The sequence below is a fragment of the Lontra canadensis genome, unplaced genomic scaffold, assembly GCF_010015895.1.
Source record: "Lontra canadensis isolate GAN:19392208 unplaced genomic scaffold, GSC_riverotter_1.0 scaffold93, whole genome shotgun sequence".
Classification (NCBI taxonomy): domain Eukaryota; kingdom Metazoa; phylum Chordata; class Mammalia; order Carnivora; family Mustelidae; genus Lontra; species Lontra canadensis.
The window spans coordinates 7190917-7214764 of record NW_022631087.1 but is presented as its reverse complement, the minus strand read 5'-3'; the positions used below and the strand labels follow the sequence as shown (position 1 = coordinate 7214764).

The following is a 23848-nucleotide window of genomic DNA, read 5'->3' as shown; positions in this document are numbered from 1 at the left end:
AGCTCGCTGTCTTCTGAAGGCCTGAAACACATGGGTATCTAAAGCCCCGGCGAGGCCCAGAGCGCCGTGGGGTTAGGGCAGTAAGTACTACAAACAGAAAATGCTCTGGGCCTGCGGTGGGTCATTTCCCGCAGGGGAAAGGAGCACTGGGCCAGGTCTGTGCAGACCGGGCATGGGCAGGGGGTCCTCCTCCCGCAGTGCTGCCCACACGCACACACGGGAGCCCACACAGACATTCCGCTCGCACTTTATTAAGTACGGGAGGACGGGTTACAACAGGGGTGGAAGCGGTGGGAAGGCCCAGCCCCCACTCCCACCATCACTGGCACACGATAATAAACAAATAAATAAATAAATAGGGGGGTGGGCATTCGGGGCAGGTGGCACAGCAAACACAGATGGCACAGGGAGGGACACGAAAGCCCCGCCCTCTGGAGCCATGGCCAGCGTCTACGCTGAACCGGTACCATCATCAGGGAAGGGCGGGGCGCTCCATTACAGACCCCCGCAGAGCCACTGTGTGGACCCCAGGATCACCGCCTTTGCGGAGGGGTGTCTTCAGCCCTTGGACCCTTACGGACAGACATCTGGACCCATAGCTGGTCCAGTGAGATCCAGATCGTCAAGGGACCACGGTGTCTCCCGTTTCTGGATGGTTCTCTTCAGGATTTAAGAGACCAACGGGTCATTATTACCTGGTGTTCTGCTTGGTCTAACTCAGGACCAGGGACATGAAAGGCGCATTGTCACTTAGCCTTCTGACTGGTCCGCTTGGGCTCCAGAACATCAAAGGGTCATTGTCACTTGGGTTCCCAATGAAACCCTTCAGGACAGACCCATCGATGAGTCACTCTCATTTAGCCTTCTGATTGGTCCATTCAGGGCGCAGGTTGGTTACCTAGGCCTCTGATTGGTCGACAGGAACCCAAGGCCGCTGGAGGGGCAGGTACAACTCTAGAGGCAAACCCCGCCCCCCTCACCCCAGTCTGGGAGGGCGTAGGGGGTTAAGTGCTCAGGGTTGGGGGAAATCTTCAGTGAACATCAAGGCCCAGATTTCCAAGAGGGGAGGTCACAGGGGAGGAAATAAGGCCACCTGGCTGGGTCAGGCCGGTGCGAACTGGTGGATGATGGGGCAGACAGCTTCCGGAACAGCAGAGTGCCCAGCCACCACGGGGAGGGGATGCGAGGGCCCTAACACCTTCCCTGGGTCCCAACCCCACCAGGCTGCAGAAAACGGGGCCCGGGAGCCTGCAGCTCTTGGCCTCTTGCCTCCATCTACAGGATCAGGGTTGGGGAGGGATGGGGCTGCAGTGCCGGTCACATGGGCTCAGTCCTCCAACCCCTCCATCAAGTCCGCGATGCTCTCCACATAGTAATGGGGCACGAGATCGTGCTGGCCGGACGCCAGGTAGGCCTGGGCCTCCTCCAGGCGGGAGACGCCCGTGAGCGTGAGCAGCGTGGTCATGCCACAGCGGTGGCCAAAGAGGATGTCGGTCTCGAGGCGGTCGCCCACCATAAGCGTGCGGGCGGGGTCCACGCTGAAGTGCTCGGTGATACACTCGAACATGTAAGGGCTGGGCTTGCCCACCACCAGGGCCTGGCGGCCCGAGGCCGTCTCCACTGCAGCAGCCAGGCTCCCGGTGCCTGCAGGGAGATGGAGACGCGGTCAGTACCCAGTGGCAGCGGGGCGGGGCGGGGGGGGGGAGGGGCAGCCAGGCTCGGACGCTGGACTTCCAGGGAGGCGGCTTGGCATGGGGGGTTAGAGGAGGCACCGAAATGAGTCAAAAGTCTTCCAAGGCTTAGCATGGCGCTAAGTATAGGTACAGACCCTGCAACGAATTGCCTGAGTTCAGACCTCATCATCTCCACCCTTCTTCGGCCAGCCATTGTGCTTCTCCGTGCCTCAGTTTCCCCATCTCTAATATGGCCCTGCAGGGGCTGAATGAGCCATACGGTGTGTAACTGGGCTTAGCTTAGTCAGTCCTTGCTTGGAACAGGGGGATCCAAGTCAGGCCTACGTTCAAAGAGGTGCTGTGGGCATTGAAGGGGCAAGTGCTTGGGAAACAGGAGCTGTGGTTGCTGCTGCGAGAATGGGGGCTCCTGGCTGCAGAGATGGGCACAGCTCTTTTAGAACGTGGCATGGCACAGGAATGCTCATGCCCCGGCCCCAGTCAGCCTTGGTGGCTGGGAAAGTGATCACACGGAGAGAATTCAAGCTGGAGACAAAAAGCGACATGCTTGAGGATGTCCGTGGCCCCAGTAGCTATAATAAGCAAAACTGTGAATGCGCCCAAGTGTTTAACAATAGGAAGACTGTTTAGAAAAGGACAGTCCTGACTCTCAGCCCAGGACCGTGCGGCCCCCTGCACAATAAGTCCACTGTGTCCGTCCCACAGGCCCGTCCTTGTGCCGCAAGTTTCAGCCTTCACATTAATGTCCCTGAACAAATGATGATGATGATCACAATTTACTGAGCACATTCTAACGCACCAGGGGCTGTGCTGGCTGCTCCCAGAAGCCCACTTTACAGATAGGAAAGCTGACCGCTCAGTGCCATTAAGTAACTTATCCAGGGTCGCGCAGCCTCATAATGGGAGAGACAGGGTACGTGCTCAGGTGCGTCCGACCCAGTCATGTACTGGGCCAGCTTGTCCTGGCTTGGGAGTGCCGAATGTTTCATTTTCAGGGATTTCATGAGCTTGTTGTGAAAGCCACTATGAAAAGTCAACTTATATAAACTGATGGTCTAATTATGTTTAAAATAAAGATAATAAAGTCTCAAAGCTCATTACTTCCTAAGTATTTTGCCATTATCTATGCTCTGGAGTTTCTTTACATCTATAATGATGGAAATACATATAATGCTGTGCACAGATCTTCCCAACTCCACATTCAGTGACTTAATGTTGCCGACTTGAACCTGGCTATCACCACAGAGATTGGGAAATGGTATAGATCAAGTCCCTCTCCCCCCTACCCCAGTTATCAAACGTTCATCAGTACAACACGGGGCAGACCCCCGAATGCTCTGGGTCTTGTCTCCCTTCACAGGGAAGGACATTCCGTGGCATTAAGTCAAAGTTACAGAAGAGCGGGCACAAATAGCAAGAAGCCTCGGCATGCCCAGCCTCCACACGAGGAGGGGGAAATTCCCCAGTGTCATGAGATCAGGTCACGATCTGACTTAGGTCACGAGCTGACCCAGGGCAACTCTGCTGGGAGGTTCTGCCTGACATCTGACCTAGAGCTTGCTTGTTTGTTTTCTCGATAAGTGGGTAGGGAAGAAAAGCCATTTGCCCTGTTGGTTAGAAATTCCTTCCAGGATGGGTAGGGCTCAAGTGAGTCACCCCAAAGTGTTTTTCTCACCTCCAGAATGGTCTCAGTTGCGTCAGCAACGTCCTCTCCCACCACCATGGAGCTGATCACCCTGGGCGCCCCCCATGTCCCACTTTATCCGCTCGGCTAATATTTACTGAGGTCCAACTACACGCCAGGCACTTTGCTAGGCACTGGGCATAGAGCAGTGTGAGGGACACCGTGTCAACCCTCGGGGAGTGAGCATCCTAGCAGGAGCATCTAAGAACATAGCTCTGTCCTCAGACCACCGTTATGCTACTTCACTGAACATGCTGTAATGTGGGGCGCCTGCGAGGCTCACTTAAGCGTCTGACTCTTGGTTTCAGCTCAGGTCATGATCTCAGGGTTGTGAGATCAAGCCCCATGTCCAGCTCTGTGCTCAATCGAGAGTCTGGTCTCCCTTTCCCCCTGCTTCTGCCCCGCCCCCTCTGCCCATTCCCTGCTCTTATGCTCTCTCTAAAATAAAATCTTCTTTTTTTTTTTTTTTAAGATTTTCTTTATTTATTTGACAGAGAGAGAGAGAAATCACAAGTAGGCAGAGAGGCAGACAGAGGGGGCGGGGGAAGCAGGCTCCCTGCTGAGCAGAGAGCCTAATGCAGGACTCGATGCCAGGACCCTGAGATCATGACCCAAGCAGAAGGCAGAGACTTAACCCACTGAGCCACCCAGGCGCCCCTAAAATATAATCTTTAGACAACAACAACAACAACATCCTGTAATCCAAGGCCGACAAGTTTTGGTGGTGACATCTTTCTAAGATACCAGGCACTTCTATTTGCCAGTTCAAGTGGCTGCCATGTGGCAAGAGGGTAAACATACAATTTAGGAGACCCACAGGGGAAGGGGATGGAGGCATTGGGGTGAGAGACTTGCATTCTTTCAGATTTTATGCATATCGGGGCCTTTATTAATATTTTTATACCACTGTTTCAAAGCCACATCACTCAGCTTTGTACAAACAGGACATCCGCGTTATAGCTAAGCTTCTACCACCCCCTCTAGGTCGTGGGAAAGATCAACAGGGCCTGTGCGACACAGCAGGTGGGGACCGAGATGAAAGGGGCGGAGGCATATGGGCAGGGCCTGGCCAGTCCCCCGCTCCTCCAACCACCTTTCCTGAGTGGGGGTCCTCTTAACCCACAGTCTTAACCCGAACTTTGAAGCCTTCAGGGAGAAACTCGCTTTTCACAGCATGGCCCAGGACAGGCAGCAGCTGCGACAGCAGAAAGCCCTGACCAGAGCCCTCAGCTTGGATTTTTGGGGAGACCAGAATATGCAGCAAGTATGTCTGCAACAAATCAAGGACAGAACTAGCCTAGAATTATAGATTCTCGGCCTGGAATTGGTTCTGCCATGGCCCATGCCCGGCTCCACATTTCATCCCCTACTGCCCTGCCCTGCAGGATGCCTCCTCCAGGAACCCTTCTCATATCCGCCTGACTCTAGGCCCTCCTTGCCACCCCATCACAATACCATGTCTATTCCTCTGTCAATACCAGACCCGCTCCCCCAGGATTTGATATCAGTGACAGTCTAAATCGGGGGCCAGCAAGGAGGGCGTGATGGAGATTGTCCCCACCCTCAGCCTACAGGCTGGGGCACTGACTTGTCCACACACACTTACCCCGGGCAGTTAGCTGCTGCTACCATCCGTTCTTGACTAACTCAAACCCTCCAAAATGTGGGAGCCTCCACCTGCTCTTGCATCCTCTGAAGGTCTGAATACCCAGATGACAGCAGTAAAGGGTGCCTTGGATGGGGGTGGGGTGGCCACAAGAGCCAAGTTCAGGTCCTCCTGTTTTTGGGCAGCTCAAGTCCCCTCTCTTGGCCTCAGTTTCTTTAACCCAGAAATGGGACACTTCCGGAGTAATTTGGAACTAAGAACAAACCGCAAGGTACTTCACGAAACTGTAATAATAGAAGAGGGGTCTGGGTACAACCCACACCTACTATGTGCCTGGCAGTAACCCTGATCACTCTCCCCTGGGAGGAAACTGGCATGGTGAGCCTTCCCATTTTACACCCAGGACAGCGATGCTCTGAGGTTATGTAACTTCAGATTACTGAGCCCTGGAGCTGGAACTGGAACTCAGGTCAAACTCCATCCACCTCCCCATGCTCATCACACACCCACCTACAATCAGCGGCTGCCAGTGGTGTTCCAACAGCTCAACGGGGCGGGGGACACCCTCCTTTCAGGCTGTTTCCAATCCTCCGGCCTCAACCCCTGATTAGTGAGGGGGACAAAATGACAGGGGTCCCTGAGACGGGTTCAGGAAAGCAAGGGCTGGGTATCTGCCTGCAACCCCCTGAACCACAACAGGCCTCAGTTTTCTCAGCTGCCGTATAGGGCCCTTCTGCTGCCCCTCCAGTGGTGGCAGTTTCAAGAATTAACAGACGTGGCCATGACAAAGCTCGCCCGGGCTCTTGCAGGGTGGGACCTGCCTTCGCGTCTCTCCAGGTCCCCACCTGTCACCTGTAGACACCCCCTCCTCGCCCCTCTCCCCTAGGCGTGGAAGGGAAAGCGCAGGTCGCCACCCCACCTCGGTTTCCCTGCCAGCCCCGCGCTCACCGGGGGTTCGGCTGCCATCGCTGAGCGGGTGCCACGGGTCGCGGTCGGTGGCCACGAGGAGGCAGTCGGGGTCACGCAGGTGCGCACACGCCTCGCTCAGCTTGGCGAAGGTGAAGTGTTCGTCGTAGCCCACGAGCACGGCGCGCACGCGCGGGGCGGCGCCCGGGTCCTCGCGGGGGTCCCCCGCCAGGCGCAGCCCCGCGGCGCGCAGCTCGGCGCGGAGCCCCTCGCCGCCCAGCACGAACACGGTGCCTGGCGCGCCCGGCGGCCCGAGCAGGCGCTGGCGCAGCAAGCGCGCGGCGCACAGCGCGGAGCTGAACACCTGCTCCGCGCGCAGCCCCCCGAAGCCGAGGCGCGCGAAGCGGAGGGCCAGCTCGGGCCGCGCGCGCCGGCTGTTGTTGCTCACGAACAGCGCCGCCTTGCCGGCCCGCGCCAGCCGCTCCAGCAGCTCCGGGGCGCCCGGCACGGCGCGCTCGCCGTTCCACAGCACCCCGTCGCAGTCGAACAGGACCCCCTGCGTCCGGCCCAGCACGTCGCGCAGGGCCGCGCCGCGCAGCCGCTCGCAGCGCGCCATGCAGCCGGCTGGCCGCCCGCACTCCCGCACCGCGCCGCTCGCCCTCCGCGGGCACGGCGCGCCGGCCCGCAGCCCGCCCCGTGCCCCGCGGCGGCCAATCGGCACGCCGGAAGGGCCGGGGGGGCGGAGTCACGGCCTGGCCCGCGGGCCAATGGGGGCAAGCACCTCGGAGAGGAGCGCGGCCTCGACCTAACGGAACCTGGAATAAAGGGTAAATCTCGGCCGCCGCCGAGGGGAGGGGACCAATGAAGACCTAGCCCTCGCCTCGTCCCCAAAGTCGGCTAGGCCAGTCGCCGCCGAGTTTCGACCCCGACTGGCCAATTACAGGACGGACTGCCGTTCCTCTTGGCCAATAAAGAGTTACGAATAGAAAATCTGGAGCGATTAGCCGCCCTTGCGTCCCCCAGCCAATCAGAAGCTTCGGAGAGCTGGTTGCTGGGGGGAAGCAGAGATGCTAAGGGAGCTGTTGCCTTTGGGTCAAATCTCATTGCCCTCTGAACCCTGGACGCTTCAGTTCTGAGCAAAGTCCAGAGAAGCGTTTTGGTATGATGATAGGAAAGAGGCACGAAGTGTCTTCTCAAACGCCAGGGTCCCTGGCCTAGACCAGTCGTTCTCCGCGCTGGCTGGTAGAGTCCCCCTGGGGAACTTGTATTTTCAGAGATAATTTACATACAAGTAGGATGCGCAGATCTTAAATGCACGGCTGGATGACTTTGACAAATGCGTTTTAAAAATACCAAAGCGTGGGGACGCCTCGGTGGTTCAATTGGTTAAGTGTCGGCCTTCAGCTCAGGTCATGATTCCAGGGTTCTGGAATTGAGTCCTGCATCGGGGTCCCTGCTGAGCAGGGAGCCTGCTTCTCCCTTTGCCTGCTGTTCCCCCTGCTTGTGTGTTCTCTCTCTCTCTCTCTCTGACAAATAAATAAACAAAATATTTTTAAAAAAATACCAAAGCGTAGCTGCACCCCAGAGATTCTGATTTGTTTTGGGTGGGGCCGAGATATTTTGGGCTTTTTTTTAAACACCCCCGGCCAGGGTGGAGAGGCACGGGGTCACCAAGCTGCTAGAGGCAGCCTGTCACTCAGCACCCTGGGGATGGGAGGGGATGGAGGGGGACAGAAGACCCAGTTGCCCAAGACAGCGATTGGGGTGACTTGGCTGCCTTGGTCCCCATCTGGGGAGGCTTGTGTCACAATTCCAAGTTGCCAGCCAACCTCTGAGAAGGCGCTGAAAACCTGGCCTCCAGGAGCAACCAGAGCTCCAAAGACCTGCGAAAAGCCACCCTGTCCCCCCTCTCTGAGGCTCAAATAATTCCTGTTCCCCTATGCCCTGGCCTTTTGCTTCTGTCTCACGTGCTTTCCTTAGCTTGGAATGTTCTTCCTTCTTCCCTTTTTCACCTGGACAACTCCTAAAAGACTTTTTTTTTTCTTTTCCTTAAAGATTTTACTTATTTGACAGAGAGAGAGCAAGAGAGGGAACCCAAGGAAGGAGAGTAGGAGAGGGAGAAGCAGGCTTCCCGCCGAGCAGGGAGCCTGATGATGCGGGACTCCATCCCAGAACCCTGAGATCACGACCTGAGCTGAAGGCAGACACTTAACGGCTGAGGCCCCCAGGCGCCCCTAAAAGACTCTTTGAAACACCTCTTCCATGAAGCCTTCCTGTGCCCTCCACACATAGTCTGGGTTAGCCGGTCGGCCCCTAACTGGCTTGACGTGGGCTCCCAGTGCCATTATACTTGATTCTGACTGTCAGCTCTCCTGCATGTCTGTTCCCAGGACCTCCTTGGGCATAGGGCTGAGCTGGGGGTCTGGCCCAGGTTCCCGCACCGAGCAGCCACCGTGGTCTGCAGACAGATCCAGCTCTGCTCCTTGAGGAAGCCTTACCTGTCCCCACTCTGGGAACAGCGGAAGTTGGGGGCACTGACATCCACAGCGGCCAACGTTTACAGGGCACTTGTGTGTGCAAAGTTGGTGCTCGGGCCTTTACGGGAACGTCTCATGTAATCCTCAAGACACTTCTGGGGTGGAGATTGCTGTCCAGTTTCCCAGAGCACCAAGAAGTGGATTGCTCGGGCTGTGAGTGACGGACCCAGGCTCTGGAATCAGGGAGACCTGGGTCCTGATTCCACGTCCGTGCCTCACTTGCTGTGTGCCTGGCAGGTCGCTTTCTGAGCCTCAGTCTCTACTCAACCAGTCAAAGGTGATGGGATTTACTTCCGTGGGAGAGGGTTCTATGGAAAAACCACGCACGGAAAAGCACGGGGGAGAGCACAGAGTAAGCGCTGAAAACGCTGGCCCTTTTTATTTCAGACAGGAAAGATGGAAGGGAGCAAAGAAGAGGGAATATCTTCCCTTTCACGCAAGTGGCTTCTTTATTTTGAGGGCAGAAAGGAAAAAACCGACGATCATGGGGGCAGCTGCTCCAGTTTTGTCCAAAATAATTTATTTGCCAGCCTTAAAAACAATACGTTGGCAAGAGAAAAATAACAGTCCTGTAGGAGCAGGCAAGCCCCTCCTTCCTTCTGGCGGCTCCCTGGGGACCCTGCCAGAGAGCTGGGAGTCGGGTGAGGGCCCCCCCCAAGTCCAGGGCAGCTGCAGAGGAAAGGGTCTGGAAGCGGAGGACTGTCCTGAGTCCTCCTTGCCATGGGGGCCGACCCAGCGGGCACCGAGGCACTTGTATGCAAAGGCTGAAGGCCCCCAGCCCGGGAAAGGGTGAGGGCCGTGTCCTGGGGGGGACAGGTAGGAGGGAGGAAATGCTGAGGGGCTGTTGCTGAGGAGCGGCAGGCTCAGTCAGTCTCCGAGGCGAGGCTCCTGGGCCGGGGTTGAGGGGGGATAGTGGGGGGAGTAGAGGCCCTGACTACAGCCTCAGGGGCCACTCCGTCCTCTGGGTCCGCCCCCAGGTCCACCTGCACATTTGCACCAGGGCTGGGGGAGGCTGGCCCAGGGGAGGCCGGGCTCGGGGAGGCTGGTGAACGCCGGCTCTGGCGCCGGGCGGGCTGAGGAGGATTGGGGGGCAATGGGGGTGGCACTGTGGGGGCCCGGAGGTTGCCCCCCACCAGACGGCGGGGCAGAGCCTGGGGGGTCACAGGACTGCTAGAGCCAGGGGGCGCGAGTGGGGCTGGAGGGGAGGAGCGTGTGCTGGAGACCTGGGGGGGCGGCATGGTGGGCCGGGCCGGCGCTTGGCGCTTGGCTGTGGAGGAAGGATGGGGTGGGGAGATGGTTAGGCATCCACCTCAGGACCTTTGTATCTGCCATTCCTTCTGCCAGGAACTCTATTCCACGGTTGGCTCCTCCTCACTTAGCCCTCCCTCCACAGGTCTCACCCTCTCTAGAGTTCCCTTTCCCCCGTCCCACTCTAGGTACTGTCATAGTTTCCTGTTGTACATTCTTCATAGGACTCGCTGCCCTCCAAAGGGAGCATGTCCGCTTTTATTTTGCTTGACTCCCTGAGGAGCAGGTAAACGGAAAGAGGCCGTCCTGTGTGGGGTCACCTAGCCCAGTGTTGGGGGCACAGAGTGGATATCCATACGTATTTGTTGAACAAAGAAGTGCTGGCTATCCCCCCTGACTCTGGGGTCTTGCTCGCCTCTTGGGAGCCCACCAGAAGCCCCCCAGCCCAGTTTTCAGAGATCCCACTGCACAGTTCCAACCTCATGAGATGGCTGAGAGGGCAGGAGGCCTGGACTCTGGTCCTAGCCTCACCTCCACTCACTCTCACTGTGGGTTTGGGGCAAATCATGCCCCCTGGATCCTCAGTTTCCTCATCAGTGAGATGGGAGGCAAGCCTGGACTTCCCAGGGCTGGCACGAGAACCTTCGGGCCCCTGAAGTGCGGTGCCCCAGTGCACATGTATCCCTAGATGCCCCATCCTGCAGGACAGTCCCTCTGTGACTTGTCAACTCCTGCTGGTCCAGAGGCCCTGACGGCTGCTCCTGGCTCTACACTGTACCCCCAGGTAGAAAACTCCAGGGCCTCATGGGCTGGTTGGGCCCTCCCAAGTGTCCTGGTCCCTGGCAGTGACTCCCCATCGGAACCCTGGGCCTTGGCGTTACGCCAAGTCAACAGGTGTGGGCACCACAGGGATGCAGAGGAATTCCAAAATTCTTCTCACTACCACTGCCTCCCCTCCCTTCGTTGCCCTTGGAAGCCTCCACCCCACGTTCCCTCGTCTTTGCTCCGCTCTCTGGACTTCTTGACGGACTGGACCCCTCAGCCACCCACCCCGAGATGGCTAAGCTTCACGGAGCATGAGCTGTGTGCCGGGTAGAGTCAGGCAGCAGCGTTTAACAAACAGCCCTACAAGGCAGATGTGGGTCTTGTTCCATGACGCAGGGGAGGAAGGGCAGACCCGGTGAAGTCACCTGCCCAGGGTCACAGAGCTGGAATCTGAACCCAGAGTGCCAGCCAGCAAACCTGAGCTCTTGGCCATCTGGACTCCTGGCCTCACCAGCTGTCTGAAAACATAGCCCCTCTCCCTGCCCACCTCCTTTCCCCTCTCCCTCCCCAAGCCAACTTACTCTTTCGAGCCATGTCCTCCGTTGGAGTGGCCGCCTCTGAGGGACTCCTACTGACCTTGGGGGAGGCTGGTCTGGGGGGCACCTCAGACTCTGCCCTAGGAAGGAAGAACAGGGTCAGGGTCAGGCCTGGCCACCTCCCAGGAGGTCTCCTGGAATCTTGGGGAGACTCTCAGCCAATAGGCTGAGTTTGGGTTCTCCCAGGACTTGTTCCCCACCACCTTGTGGCTGGGCCTGGGATCTGTCCCCAGGCTGACCCCCTCTCCCCCAGAGGATGCTTCTGGCTTTGGCCAGGATTTGCGTCTAGGGAAGCCCTGGTTTCTGTGTGACACTGTGACAGGGTCCTTGGAGTCCCGTGGGCCAGGAAGGTGGGCAGAGCGCAGGGCCTGTATGGGCTTTTAAGCCCCATCTGAACATCACTGGATGTTCTAGCCACTAGAAGCCAGAGAGTGGCTGAGAAGCGGAAGGGGAGGCCACGGCTCATTCCTGGCTCCCTCCTGCTCTCTGCTCACTGGCTCCTCTTAGGGATCCTGCATTAAAGCAACCGCCCAGTCCAGCTCCCCAACCTGCTCCCCTCTCCTACGAGGGCACAAGTCACTGTCCGGCATGACAGCATCCATCTGTCGGTGGGCTTGGTGACTCTCTCTCCCCTGCCCTGGGAAAGCAAGCGCTAAGGGCCACCTTTGTCTGCCTTGCTCATCTAGGGAAAATCTCAGTTTGGGCCCCCGCTGTGCAATAACAAGCCATGCCTGCTTGGCACAGCGCCAGGGTACTTCCAGGGGACCACACAGCCCTTCCAGATCGAAAGGCTCAAAGAGAAGACTGGAAGGTATTTACAAGTTCCAGCTAACTAGCACCCTCGTTCCCTAAATCCCCAGGACCCCAAACAGTGCCAGGCACACAGTAGGTGCTCAGTAAAAAGCCATATGACGAACGAGGGAACACATCAGAGGCAGGGAGGAATATCGCTTCCAAGTCTCCATCCCACCCCCTCCAAATGGGGAAACCTGATATTTGGGATGAAAATACAATAATTGCATTTCCTAAAGTATTGTCGGAAGCCCTGAGATGATGCCTCAGGCTGATGTCTTCGGGCAAAGACGGGGGTCATTCATATCTGTCAGTCCTTACCTTTCCTTGGTAGCTGCTGAGGCTGGGGCAGGGGCGGGGGCCGGAGCTGGGGCAGGGGCAGGGGCCGGGGGCGGAGCAGGGCCTGGGGCGGCCACAGCAATCGTTGGAAGCTCCTCAGCCTCTGGCCTGTGGCTGACCTTGTCCTGGGAGTCAGGAGCTGAGAACAGACCTGACACGTTGAAGTTGATGTCTGCGGACAGAAGGAAGCATGGCTTAAATTCCAGGACCTCAGCCAGTGTCAGGACCGCCTTCCCTTTCCCCTGACACTCCATGGACCATGTTTCACCTTCCCGCTCCCACACGAGCCTCACAATAATCCCGCAAGGTAGGCAGGATCATGCCCATTTTACAGATGAGACACTGAGGCTCACAGAGAAGCAATTTGCTCCCCGTCTCCTAGCTGAGTTCATGGAGCTGCCAAGGACTGAGTCTGGAGGGCACCAAGCTGGGCAGAGGAGGGCGCAGAGGGACACCTTCACAAAGGCAGATACTTTAGGGCGCCTGGGTGGCTCCGTGGGCGAAGTGTCTGCCTTCGGCTGAGGCCATGATCCCAGGGTCCTGGGACTGGAGCCCCGCATCCAGCTCCCTGCTAAACAGGGAAGGTCTACTTCCCCCTCTCCCTCTGCCCCTCTGCCCCTGATCTGCTTTCTCTCCCTCTCTCTCTCTCTCTCTCTCTCAAATAAATAAAATCTTAAAACCAAACCAAACCAAACCAAACAAAGGCAGGAGCTTTACCTCCAGGGAAGAGGGTGTCCGCCTTCTGTATCAGAGCCTCCACCACGCCCACCACCTGGATGGAGGACACGGAGGCCGCATCTAGCTGGGCCTGGTCCCTGGAGCAAAAGGGAACAACAAAAGCGAGCGGTCCATTTCGTGAAGTCTTCGCGAGCCCAATTCTCTTTCTGGCCCACTAAGATCAAGTGCCTGCTCTCAGCAAGCTCACAGACGGACGCCTGGGTGGCTCAGGGGATGAAGCATCTGCCTTCAACTCAGGTCATGCTCCCTGCTCAGCGGGGAGTCTGCTTCTCCCTCGTCACCGCTCATGCTCTCTCTGTCTCTCACACACATTCTCTCTCTCACATAAATAAATAAAATCTTCAGAAAAAAAGAAGCTCACAGACCACCAGTGGGTGGCCAGTGTGTCGCTCACAGGCCCAACGTTCCCCCTCCTTCTCCTGTGACAGGCTTCACTAGGCAGGATGGTTCCCCTTCCCTCGCAGTTCTGGGATCTAGGAAGCCTCTACCGAGTAACCATCCTCAGCAAATGAATGAAATCTTTCTGCCATCTGTGACCCCTCCCATAGCACTTTACAGCTGGGAAACCATTTCTCCATTCATTGTCTAATTCCCAAAGCAAAACCCCTTCAGAGTCGGTATAATTTCTCTCCAATTTACAGATGAAGAAATGGAGATCCAGAGAGTGATGTCCGAAGGCATTTCTGGAAGGGCGAGGGGGTGGGGCTAGAACCAGATCTCCAGGCTCCCAGCACTCCAAGCTCCCCATTATCACTCTCACCCGGGACGCCTCGCTCCAAAACCCTGTGGGGTCCACGTTCCCTTTGGGCCGCTGCTCACGGCAAGCCTTGAGATGGGGAACTCAACCCACTGCAAGGATGGGGAAGCTGAGGCCCAGGGGGAAAGTAAGTAGCAGACGGCTGTGGTTGGTGGGGGGACTGCCCTCTTCCCCTCACCCTTCTTTCTCTGGGGGCCACAGCAGATTGGGCCCCAGGACGATGGCGATGTTGCTGGGGGTCATCTTATTCACCTCCTGCTCCTCGGCCAGCCGTGCCAGGAACTTCAGCAGGTACCTGGGGAGGCAGAAGGTAGGCTCCGTCACGGACAGGGCCACGAACACCCAGTGATGCCCCTGAGGCCCGAGACTTTCTCAGCCTGGGGTTTCCAAAGAGTGGCAAACGTTCCCCGTTTGGGGGGTGCTTTAAAGGATGCTTTAAATTTTTTTTTAAAGATTTTGTTTATTATTTGACAGAGAGAGACACAGCGAGAGAGGGAACACAAGCAGGGGGAGTGGGAGAGGGAGAAGCAGGCTTCCCGTTGAGCAGGGAGCCCGATGCAGGGCTCGATCCCAGGACCCTGGGATCATGACCTGAGCTGAAGGCAGACTCTTAATGACTGAGCCACCCAGGCGCCCCTAAATTTTTTTTTAGCGATTTTATTTGTTTGTCAGAGAGGGAGAGCGAGCACAAGCAGGGGAAGCAGCCGGCAGAGGGAGAGGGAGAAGCAGGCTCCCTGCCAAGCAAGGAGCCCAATGTGCGACTCAATCCCAGGACCCTGGAATCACGACCTGAGCTGAAGGCTGACGCTTAACCGACTGAGCCACCCAGGTGTCCCTAAAATTTTTTAATAGCTAAATGAGTTGACCTGCTGAGTGCCACACATGTGTGGGGCGTGGAGCTAAGCTGAGAATCTTCCTCCCGCCTTGTGAGGTAGGAACTGGTGTGCTCTGTGTTTTCCTGATGAGGGCATGGAGGCACAGAGAGGTCAGACCACCTGCCCAAGGGCACACAGCAGCAGAGGTGGGAACTTCAAGCCAGGTGGCATGGCTTCAAAGGTTCTAGGAGTGCATTTAGCTCAGTGTCTAGTAGGAAAAACATGACTAGCCCGTTTCGGTTGTGGTTTCCGAGATCTTGCCTAGGACGAGGGGCCGGGCTTGGGCTCACCTGAGATTGTTGAAGCTCTCCCGGGGCAGGCGGCCGCACACCTGTTGGAGGGCCTCCAGCCGGGCCCCTGGCTCCTTCAGGCTGAGGATGGGGAGAGACCTGGTGAGCCAGTCCAGGAACCCACCTCCGCAGGCCCACCGTCTCCAGCAACCGCACCCCTCCACCTCACCTGGCTGCCCTCATCCAATCATCATAGAGGTCAAAGGTCATCAGGGGCTCCGGCAGCTCCCGCAGATAGGACTTGAGGGCACCTGAAGTGGTGGCAAGGGTCTCAGACATGGTTCCCGAGGCCCCCACCTCCACCCCGGTGCTCGGCGCTCAGCCTCTGTTAGGAACCAGGCCCTGTTCACACTGACGTGACCAGGTCTGATCATTTCTTTGGGCCCTGGGCGTTTTGGAGAAAATGATGAAGTCTGGCAGACTTGTTCCCAGCCAGATGTCCACGCATGCAAGGGGGGTCATCACCGAGCCCTCCCCTCCCCGTCCACGGACCCCTGTGTGTCCTGAGGTGTCCATCACCAGGCCTTCAGCCAAACTACCACGGGAGTGCTCCAGGCAGCTGCGGGGAAGGGATCTGGGGGGAAGGCCCTCTTCCCGGGGCTCCTGGGAGCAGGCACCTGCCACAGCATGGGGGTCAGAGCAGAACTCCTGCAGGCGGCAGGGGTCCGAGGCCATGGTCTGCTTGAGACGCTTCAGCACCGAGGCTCCCGCGGCCAGACGGAAGAGGCCCTGGGGTACGAGAGGAAATGGGCAGGGGGTCACGGAGGGGTGGGCAGGGGGGGAATGCCCTGGCTCACTTGGGGTGGGCTCCCAGCCCTCATGGGGCACGTGTCCCCCCCAGTCTGATGGGAGGCATGGGGCCCACGGTGTGCATGACTGCCCTTGCTCTCAAGGTCTAGGATTTGGCCCAAAGTGGGAGATCTGGGAGAAGCTGGCAAAGTGGTGGGGAGACAGGGGTCTGGTTAGGAGTGGGAGGGAGAGAGGAGGCCAGGCAGCGCTGTCAAGAAGCCTAAGCTGAGGGGCGCCTGGGTGGCTCAGTTGGTTAAGCAACTGCCTTTGGCTCAGGTCATGATCGTGGAGTGCTGGGATCGAGTCCCACATCGGGCTTCCTGCTCGGCAGGGAGTCTGCTTCCCCCGCTCACCTCTCTCCTCTCATGCTCTCTCTCTCTCTCTCTCAAATAAATAAATAAAATCTTTAAAAAAAAAAAAGAAGCCTAAGTCGGCCTTCGAGCAGGTTCTACCCCCTAAGGGTCTGGGCTCAGGAACGGAGCTGACACACAGGGACCGCCTGATGCAGTGGATGGACACGGGCCGCCTGAAGCAGGGGCCGCACGGTGGGACCCAGGCCTTACTGACACCCTCCCGTGTGCCGCGGGGCACATGTTCCTCGTGGCCTCCGTCTCCCCCTTGTAGAAGGGAGCCAGTGAAGGCTTCCTTCAGGGGCTTCTGGGATTACTAAACAGAGCAAGAAACGTAAAGGCCTTAGGGCACAGCGGCTGCCTCATGGGCATCCCCAAGTGGGTGGTGGTGTCAGCTTGCCAGCAGGAGGCCGTGGCCTCATGGGGACCTGGGCTCTAATGGTGGGGTCACAGCACCAGCACAGGGCAGCCTGTGGGGGCTGTGGACAGAGGGAGGGCCCCAGGGCTCCGGCCTGACCTGCCCCCGTGGGTCCCACCTCTTCCTTCATGCCGTCAGAAAGCAGCATCATGACGCAGGCCTCGATGGGCAGGGCGATGTCCCGGCCCAGATTTTGCAGATGGGTTTCCAGGGGCACCCCATACACCCCGAGGGGGGTGGCCATCGTCAAGGGGGAGGGGTCTGCAGGGATGAGACAGATCAGTGGCCCAGGGTCCTCCCCTCCCTGGCTGCCAGGGTACCCCTAGACATCTTCAAAGCCTACTGCTTTGGCCAAAGGTACCACCTCCCACCCAATCACCCACACCACAGATCCTGAAATCATCCAACATCTCTCTCAAACCCACCCAACTCCACCGTTGCCACCCCAGTCCAGGCCACTGTCCCCTCCCTTCTGCCTCCTAAAGGTCTCCTGACTCCAGTCCTGCCCCTTCACTCCATCCTCTACATAGCAGACGACCTCTCTATCACAAATCTCATCGGAGCTAATCTGCCAGCTTCTTAGCAGGCCTGGAGTAGGGCTGGGGTCGGGGGTGTGGGGCCGAGCCCTGCGTCTGTCTGTACCTGCTTGGCTGTGGTTCTCCCTCAGCTCAGCCAGAGCTGTGTCCAGCGAGCTCAAAGACTTGCGATGGTAATCAGCTTGAATCTCCATGAGCTGCGGAGACAGCGGGGCACCCCCAGAGGTAGTGAGGGAAGTTACGCCTCCCTGGAGTCCCTAAGAACACACCCCTCCCTCCCACATCTGGAAGGGTGTCCCAGTGGCCCCTGGGGTCCACCCCTGAGTTCCAGTGGCTGGAGCCCCGTCTTGAGACTCACGTGGATGAAGTAGTTGGCATACGTGTCCTCCTTGGTGGCAAAGTGGTAGAGGTCGGCCAAGTACTCGTCCTTGGAGACAGAAAGGAGGGGGCTCGCACCGGTGAGGCTGGGGCCCAGAGGGGAAACTGAGACCCAGAGGGGTGAATGACTTGTCCAAGCTCTCTGTGGAGGGCCCTGGTCACGTCTCCTCTCTCTGGTACGGTCTGCACTTGGGGACGGCCCACAGGAACCCCCTGGAACTCTCAAGGGATGTTTACAGCTTCTAGCCCTCATCTCGGTCCCACACCCTTAGCGCGGTGCTTATGTCCTTCACCATTCACTCCTCGGCTCACTCAGCAAGCCTGCGGGGACGGCGGCCAGCACACCAGGTCCCTGCCTCCCAGGAACAGAGAATGCGGCATAGACAGGAGGCCAAGAGCTCGGAGGCTCACGCCCTGGGATCAAATCCCGCCTCCGCTGCTTGCCAGCTGTGCGGCCCTGGGTGAGGCAGATCACCTCCCGGAGCTTCCCCTCCCTGAAATGGGGACAGGACCCACCCTTGCTGCCCCTCACCCCCATCCTGGGAACCACAAGGGCCGCTCACCTTGCTGGACTCCACCCTCTTCTTCAGCTCCTCCTCCTCCTCCTTCAGCGTCTCCATCTTGGTGGCCGTGGCCGTATGACCGTAACTGCCAGTGCCGCCGCCCAGGCCCTGACCGCCACCTGAGTTCTTAGCTGCCTGGGTGAGCCTGGCAAAAACGATCCCGAGGTGGGGTGGTCAGTGTACCCCCCACTGCCTGTCCAGAGCCAAGGGTCCCTTCCGTACGCCTGACCGCCCAGGATTCTGGGATTTACGGATGAATATCCCAGAGCCCCACTTGCCCTGAGCTCCTTCAGTCTGGGGGACCATGAGTGCTCGAGGCCGCCCCCTGGTGGCGGGCTTGGTGATCGCAGCCAGCCAGCCCCCAGGGTGGTGGGCGGGGCCCTCCTGCAGTCCTGGGATCTTGGAGGATCATTTCTGGCTCTCCTAGGCTCTGGGGGTCACCCTCAGCTAGCATGAGCACGTGCACACACATGTTCACAGAGACTAGATGTGTACACGAGGGCACACACTGTCGCCAGCGGGCCCTGCCACGGCCTCCGAGTGTGGGTTCTGTGGCCTCCTATGGGGGCTGACCAAGGTGCGGAGCCTCCCCCGGGGGCTCTGGCTCCCACCTGCTCTTCAGGGTGTTCCAGTCCGACACCAGCTTCTGCAGGCTCTTCTTGCGCTTAAGGATGATTGGCAGCTCCTCCTGGGTACAGGCACCGGGAGGGTGGAGGTCAGCGGGCAGAGGAGGCTGGGGAGGGGGTGGGGCTGGGGGCGGGGCTGGGGGGAGTGGGGAAGGTCACCTCACTCAGCTTGCTGAGGGGCTGCAGGACGTCCCTCTCCAGAGTCATCTCAAACTCAGCCAGAATGCGGGCCAGCTGGTTCTGAATGGCGCAGCTCATCTCTAAGGCCTTCCTGTGGACACAACACCCATTGGGCCCAGCTCCTCACACCCACGCAGAAACACTGGGTGGGGCCTCCTCCCTCCCCATCACTCCCTGTCCTTTCTAGCTCTCCTTCATCTCTCAGCTAAGCACCCCCCCTCCCAGGCCTGGCCACCCTCCCTGACCTGGACACTGACCACCCCCCTATCCCTAGCGCAGATGCTAACTGACCCTCAGCCTGGTCATCCTTCCACAGGGGATGCCCTTCCTCACCTGGACCCCCTCCCAGCCCAGATCCGCCCCCTTTGGCACCTCTGGGTGAGGGTTGGGGCCCATGCTCACCCCATGCTGGAATCAGGGTCCAGCTCCTTGAAGCTCTCAGCCATCGTGGTGGACAGAGCCATGAGGGGAAGCTTCTTCTGCAGGAAGGCCAGGGCCTGGCTGTGAGCACGTGCTCACTTGCCGGGTCTCCCTCCACCCCACCTAAGCACACAGAGGGCTCCTTGGGGACAGGGCCCCTGCTGAGACTCTCGGTATGGCCAGGGGAGGAGGGAAGCCAAGAGGGCCACAGTCTTAAGTGGGAGTGGAGACGGGAGGACGGCCAGGCAGGGCAGAGTGGCATCTCCCTGTGACCATGTAGCCCCACCCCATCTTTTCCCCCTCCCAGAAACCAATCAACTGGGCCTGAGGAAACCATCCAAGTACTCTCGCACACAGAGGGGGCAGGCAGCTGGCCCAAGGTCACACAGCTGGACGGAGGGCGAAAGGAGGCCCTGGGAGCAGCCTGGGGGCGGGGCTCTTCCCCTGCCCCAGGGCATCGGTGGCTCTGCACTTAGTCACTGCTAAGCTCAAAACCCTCCCATCTCGAGTTAGGAAGAGCCCCAGCTTGAGTCAGAAAGACCAGGGATCAAGCCTCAGTTTTGCCACTAACGCGCTGTGTGACCTCAAGACTTTACCTCTCTGTGTCCGTTTCCTCATCTGTACAAAGTACTAATAAAGGCAGCCTCCTCCTAGGGGTGTCGTCAGCGGGACATGAGGCAATGCGCTAACAGAGCTTAGCAACAGTCTCGCTGTTGATTAATACCAGTGAGTATTAGTATCAGCTTAAAGGCCACTTCCTTCAGGAAGCCCTCAGGCACTGCCTCAGTTCAGAGGGCCTGCTCTGCTCTGCTCTGGGGGCTGACAGGACAGAGAAGTTAGGGAGCTGTCAGAGGCCTGGCCTTGGCTCAGGGGATCGGTGCAGCGGGGGCCATGGTGGAGAAGGGGATGGGGAAGAAACAGAGCCTCATGAGTGGGGTACCCGAGGGGTCTTGGGACAGCGCAGGCTTCACCCCCTCGGTGTGCCAGAGGCTCAAACTAGCAGGGAGACCCCAGCCCTGACCTCACTCTCCCATTGGGTAGAGGTGTCCTGTGCGGGCCCCAACTTCCTGGGACCCCCACTCACCACCCGCTTGTCCATGTCTGCCCCGCTCTGGCCCTGCAGACAGGCCTGCAGCCGCTTGTGGACATTGTGGGCTGCTCGCTTGGCCGGCTCCAGCCGCTGTTCCACCTGGGTGGGGGATGCTCAGAGTTGGTGGCTCGTGGGAGGTTGCTGTCCCCCCACTCCCACCCCCTGCCCTGTTCATTCCCAGAGCAGGAACAACCTTTCCCTTCCCTCCTGGAGACCCCATGGCCAACAGCTTGGGGAATGACTCAGCCTGGCCCCCCCCAGATGGCGTCCTGGCCGGGTCCTCCGCTGACAGCTTGCACGGGCCTGCCTTGCCACCCGCTGCCGGCCCAGGCTTGTACCTGCTGCAGGTCTTCCCCCAGGAACTCGGCGGTCTCCGGGGTGCTGTGAGGGAGGGAGGAGCTTCTGCTGAGGCAACCCAGGTTAGGAAACCCCCTGCCTCCCCCTGCCCCCTCAAGAGGGCACCTGGACCCTGGTCGCTTCCAGTGCCCCTCCTCTCCTTGTTGGGCCCGCCCTGGGTGGCCGGCCTGCCTGCCTCATCCCAGTCGGAGCACATTCCATGGGGGCGGGAATAGGATACATGGCTTTTTCCTCCTCCACCCAGGGCTTGTCCTGAGAGAGGGCGGATGAAACCCAAAGCGGCGGGGTTGGGAAGCCACCCCAGCCTCTGTTGCGCTGACCCTAGGGAGAGGAGGCCAGGCTGGCCCCAAGAACGGGAAGTGTGAGATCTCAGACTCCTGGGCTGTCATACACACAGGACTCTGGACTGGAGTGGTGTGCAGGCCCTGGCCCTCTGCCCAGGGACACATGGGGACACTGAGGCCCAGAGCAAGGGGGATGGTCAATCCCTGGCTCTAGTCTCCCATGGCACAGATGCCTATGCGAGCCTGGACACTCGGTCCCCTCCTCGGGGCCCAGAGAATGGGAAACTCCCAATGCAGGGGGAAGAGGAAAGATGATAGGCCCTGGGAGCTCCCCAAACTTCTGGCCTCCACTCCATCAGTTCTGGGGCCCCGGGGGTGGGGTAGGTGAGAGCAAAGAGGCCCAGGGATATTTCCACCTGAGGCTGGGAAAAGCAGAAGCAAGATAGAGAAGCTGGAGGCCTCCAGGCTGCGGGTAGGGTGGGGGAAAGGCACAAAGCTGGACAAGCAGGCCCCTCCTCCCACCACACCACACCGGGACCTAGTCTCCTCCCCTCCCCCAAAGTCTAGGGCCCTGACCGCTGCCCCTCCCCCCCTCCAGGCAACCAGAGATGGTTAGCTGTCCCCATTATACAGAGGGGACAAGTGAGGCCAGGGAAGACCGTTCGCTCAAGAGGCTCATGGAGGCGGAGAAGACCCAGCATCCTTGATCCTCCCTGGCAGGCAAAGGGGTGGGGGTGCCCCCTTCCCCAAAGGGCCTTGCCCCTCCTGCTCTGGCCGAGAGGTGGGGGTGGCATTCAGAGGCGTGGGAATGAGAGCAGACCTCTGGCCAGTTCGAGGTTGGCTGTCCCCGACCTCCCCCACCCCTCCACGTCCCCGAGGGTGAGCGTGGGGCTGGGAGGGAGCGGGTTGACACTCACCGTCCCAAGCTGCCCGTCTGGGCCAGCTGCCGCATGCGATGCAGCTGCCTCTTCATCATCTTGGGCGCGGGCTGGGGGCTGCGGGGTCACGGGGGGGAAGGGGGCGAGGGCCCGGCAGCCCCCGGCCCAGCCTGCCTGCGCCCGCAGCGCCGCTCTCGCCCCGGATGGGTGGGCGGCGCTCTCTGCTTCCTGGGCCAGCGGCGCTCCGGCGGCCGCTCGCTCCCTCCTCCTCCGCGCGCGACTCCGCCCCCGGCCCCCAGGTCACTCCTCTCTCCAAGTTTGTTTTCTCGTTCGCCCCCGGCTTCCGGGCGCCCCGCAGGCCCCCGGCCGGACCCCGCGACGGTCGCGCCGGCGGCCCCCTGGCGGTCCACAGGTTGTGTGGCGGCCCCGCCCCCCGGCCCCGCCCCGCCCAACCCCGGTGGCGGGAAGCAGGTAAGCCGGCTCCTGCCACCGCGCGGCCGGACTCGGGGCTCCGCCCCTCCCGCCAGCCCGAGGGCGCTGGGTTTCAGTAACTTCTGCACCCCTCTTAAAGGCAAGGAGGGTTCCACGCTTGGGAGCCAGAGGCCAAGGACGGGCCTCTCCAGCCCGTACTGGCCCATCTGGGCTTGCCCAAGGATGCTGCCTTGGACTCCCTCTCCAGAGGACTTCTTGGCCAACTTGAGCTAAAGATTACCCCTCCGTCCTCCCCTGCTGGAGACCGGCTGGGGGACTTTGGTTTCCTGGGGCCACCTTGCTGCTTTGTTCCCTTGGACAAGTCCCTGGAACTCGGGACTTGCTGCCTTTAATGGTCTGATGGGCCGGACAGCTGCCCATCCTGGAGAGTGGACAAGATGACCCCGACTATTCCGGTCATCCCTTTAAGGAGGGTGGCCCACCCTTCTTCCCAGCTCCCTGACACCTGGCTCCCTCCCAGCCCCAGCAGTTGCGTCCATCCATCTGTAGAGCCCCTCCTTTCAGCGAACTTTGGGAGTCCTTGCCTTTCCTCTTGTAAGGCAGTGATGGGAGTGCTGCTTTCATCCCCCAGGCTCAGTAGTAGTTCTTTCTTTGGCCCTCCACCCAAATCACAGTTGGGTGTACAGTAGGTGCTCCATATCTGTTCATACAAGATGAGGGACCACACATAGTAGTCTTTCCTTACTCTGAACCCCCGTAACCCCCAGGCCCCAGGGGTGGGGGGAGAGGGACATCCGTGCGGTCCTGCCATGCCCCCTGCCCTTTGCTTTGAGTTTTAACTCAGTTTGAGGATTACTTGAGCACCTACTGTGTGTGGGTGGGCAGACTTAGTACTGCACGAGGGCAGGACCAGTGGCCTCAGACAAGGGATCTGGCACACAGTGAGCACTTACTGGATGCTGGCTGCTCTTCGCCACCCCCTGCCCAAGGGACACCCAGCCCAGTGGGAGTCGGGAGGGGCTGAGAAGGGAACCCTCCAGCTGCTGCTGCTGAGTCAGAGCCTCCCAGCTGGGAGGCCACCTGAGTGTGGAGTCCACCGGATTGAAGGCTCAAGCTTGCATAAGGAGACCCCAGACAAGGTTTCCTAACCCACCTCTCTTTCCCCAACTGGAAGGCCCCTGGAGGGGATTCTAGAAAAAGGGCAGGGCTTGAGGAATGCCTTGATGGAAGGAGCAATCAGAGTCCAGTGTAGACCTGGCTTCTTAAAACGTGGGGCTGGGGTTTGCAAGGCCTGGGTGCTACTCCTGGCCTTTCCCCCTTCCTCACTGGCCAGATCCCAGAACACCATGGTGGCTCAAGTTTTCCCCATCTCTGCAATGGGCAGAGCCTACTGTGTACACAATTAGGAAGCTGAAGGCTCCTAAACCAGCAGCTTGACACCAGGTGCCGCTGCCTTGCTGTCTGGGAAATCCTGGGTTACACGGTGTCCCCACCCTGTTTCAGCCCTGCCTCCAGCCTGGAACACTCTGGGCCTGGGCTTGTCCACTTCCCTAGCTGCTGTGAAGGTCCCTGAGGGCACGGTCTGGCTTCTACCTTTGTCCCCTCTAGGCTTGCCCAGGCCTGAGCCCAAGCTCACAAGGGTCAGGACACCCGGCCTGGAGAAGCAGCAGCTGGAAACCACCAGGAAGGGCCATCTGATCAGCCCAGGAGAGCTCTGGGCCTC

At 59.3% G+C, this 23848-nt stretch overlaps 1 protein-coding gene across 4 annotated transcripts; it reads right to left on the bottom strand.

Moving 5' to 3' along the window:
- Positions 1 to 231: 231 nt before the first annotated feature.
- On the bottom strand, positions 232 to 22048 carry LOC116854595 (pyridoxal phosphate phosphatase). Of its 4 annotated transcripts, none has more exons than XM_032836617.1 (18): positions 21733 to 22048; positions 20513 to 20555; positions 20169 to 20273; positions 19067 to 19143; positions 18644 to 18755; positions 18470 to 18546; positions 17859 to 18003; positions 17276 to 17344; positions 17024 to 17114; positions 16500 to 16642; positions 15442 to 15553; positions 14994 to 15075; positions 14825 to 14905; positions 13838 to 13954; positions 12882 to 12979; positions 12147 to 12336; positions 11019 to 11113; positions 232 to 1644 (listed from the first exon to the last, which is right to left on the bottom strand). In XM_032836617.1, exons 1-18 carry the CDS (start codon positions 21789 to 21791, stop codon positions 1328 to 1330), a joined length of 2013 nt encoding a protein of 670 aa, XP_032692508.1. In that variant the 5' UTR covers positions 21792 to 22048; the 3' UTR covers positions 232 to 1327. The 4 variants fall into 4 exon arrangements, with proteins under 4 accessions (XP_032692508.1, XP_032692507.1, XP_032692505.1 ...); XM_032836614.1 differs by lacking the exon at positions 232 to 1644 and adding an exon at positions 8771 to 9691 and having other exon boundaries at positions 21733 to 21791; XM_032836615.1 differs by lacking the exons at positions 232 to 1644; positions 20169 to 20273; positions 20513 to 20555; positions 21733 to 22048 and adding an exon at positions 8771 to 9691 and having other exon boundaries at positions 18644 to 18751.
- Positions 22049 to 23848: the final 1800 nt, after the last annotated feature.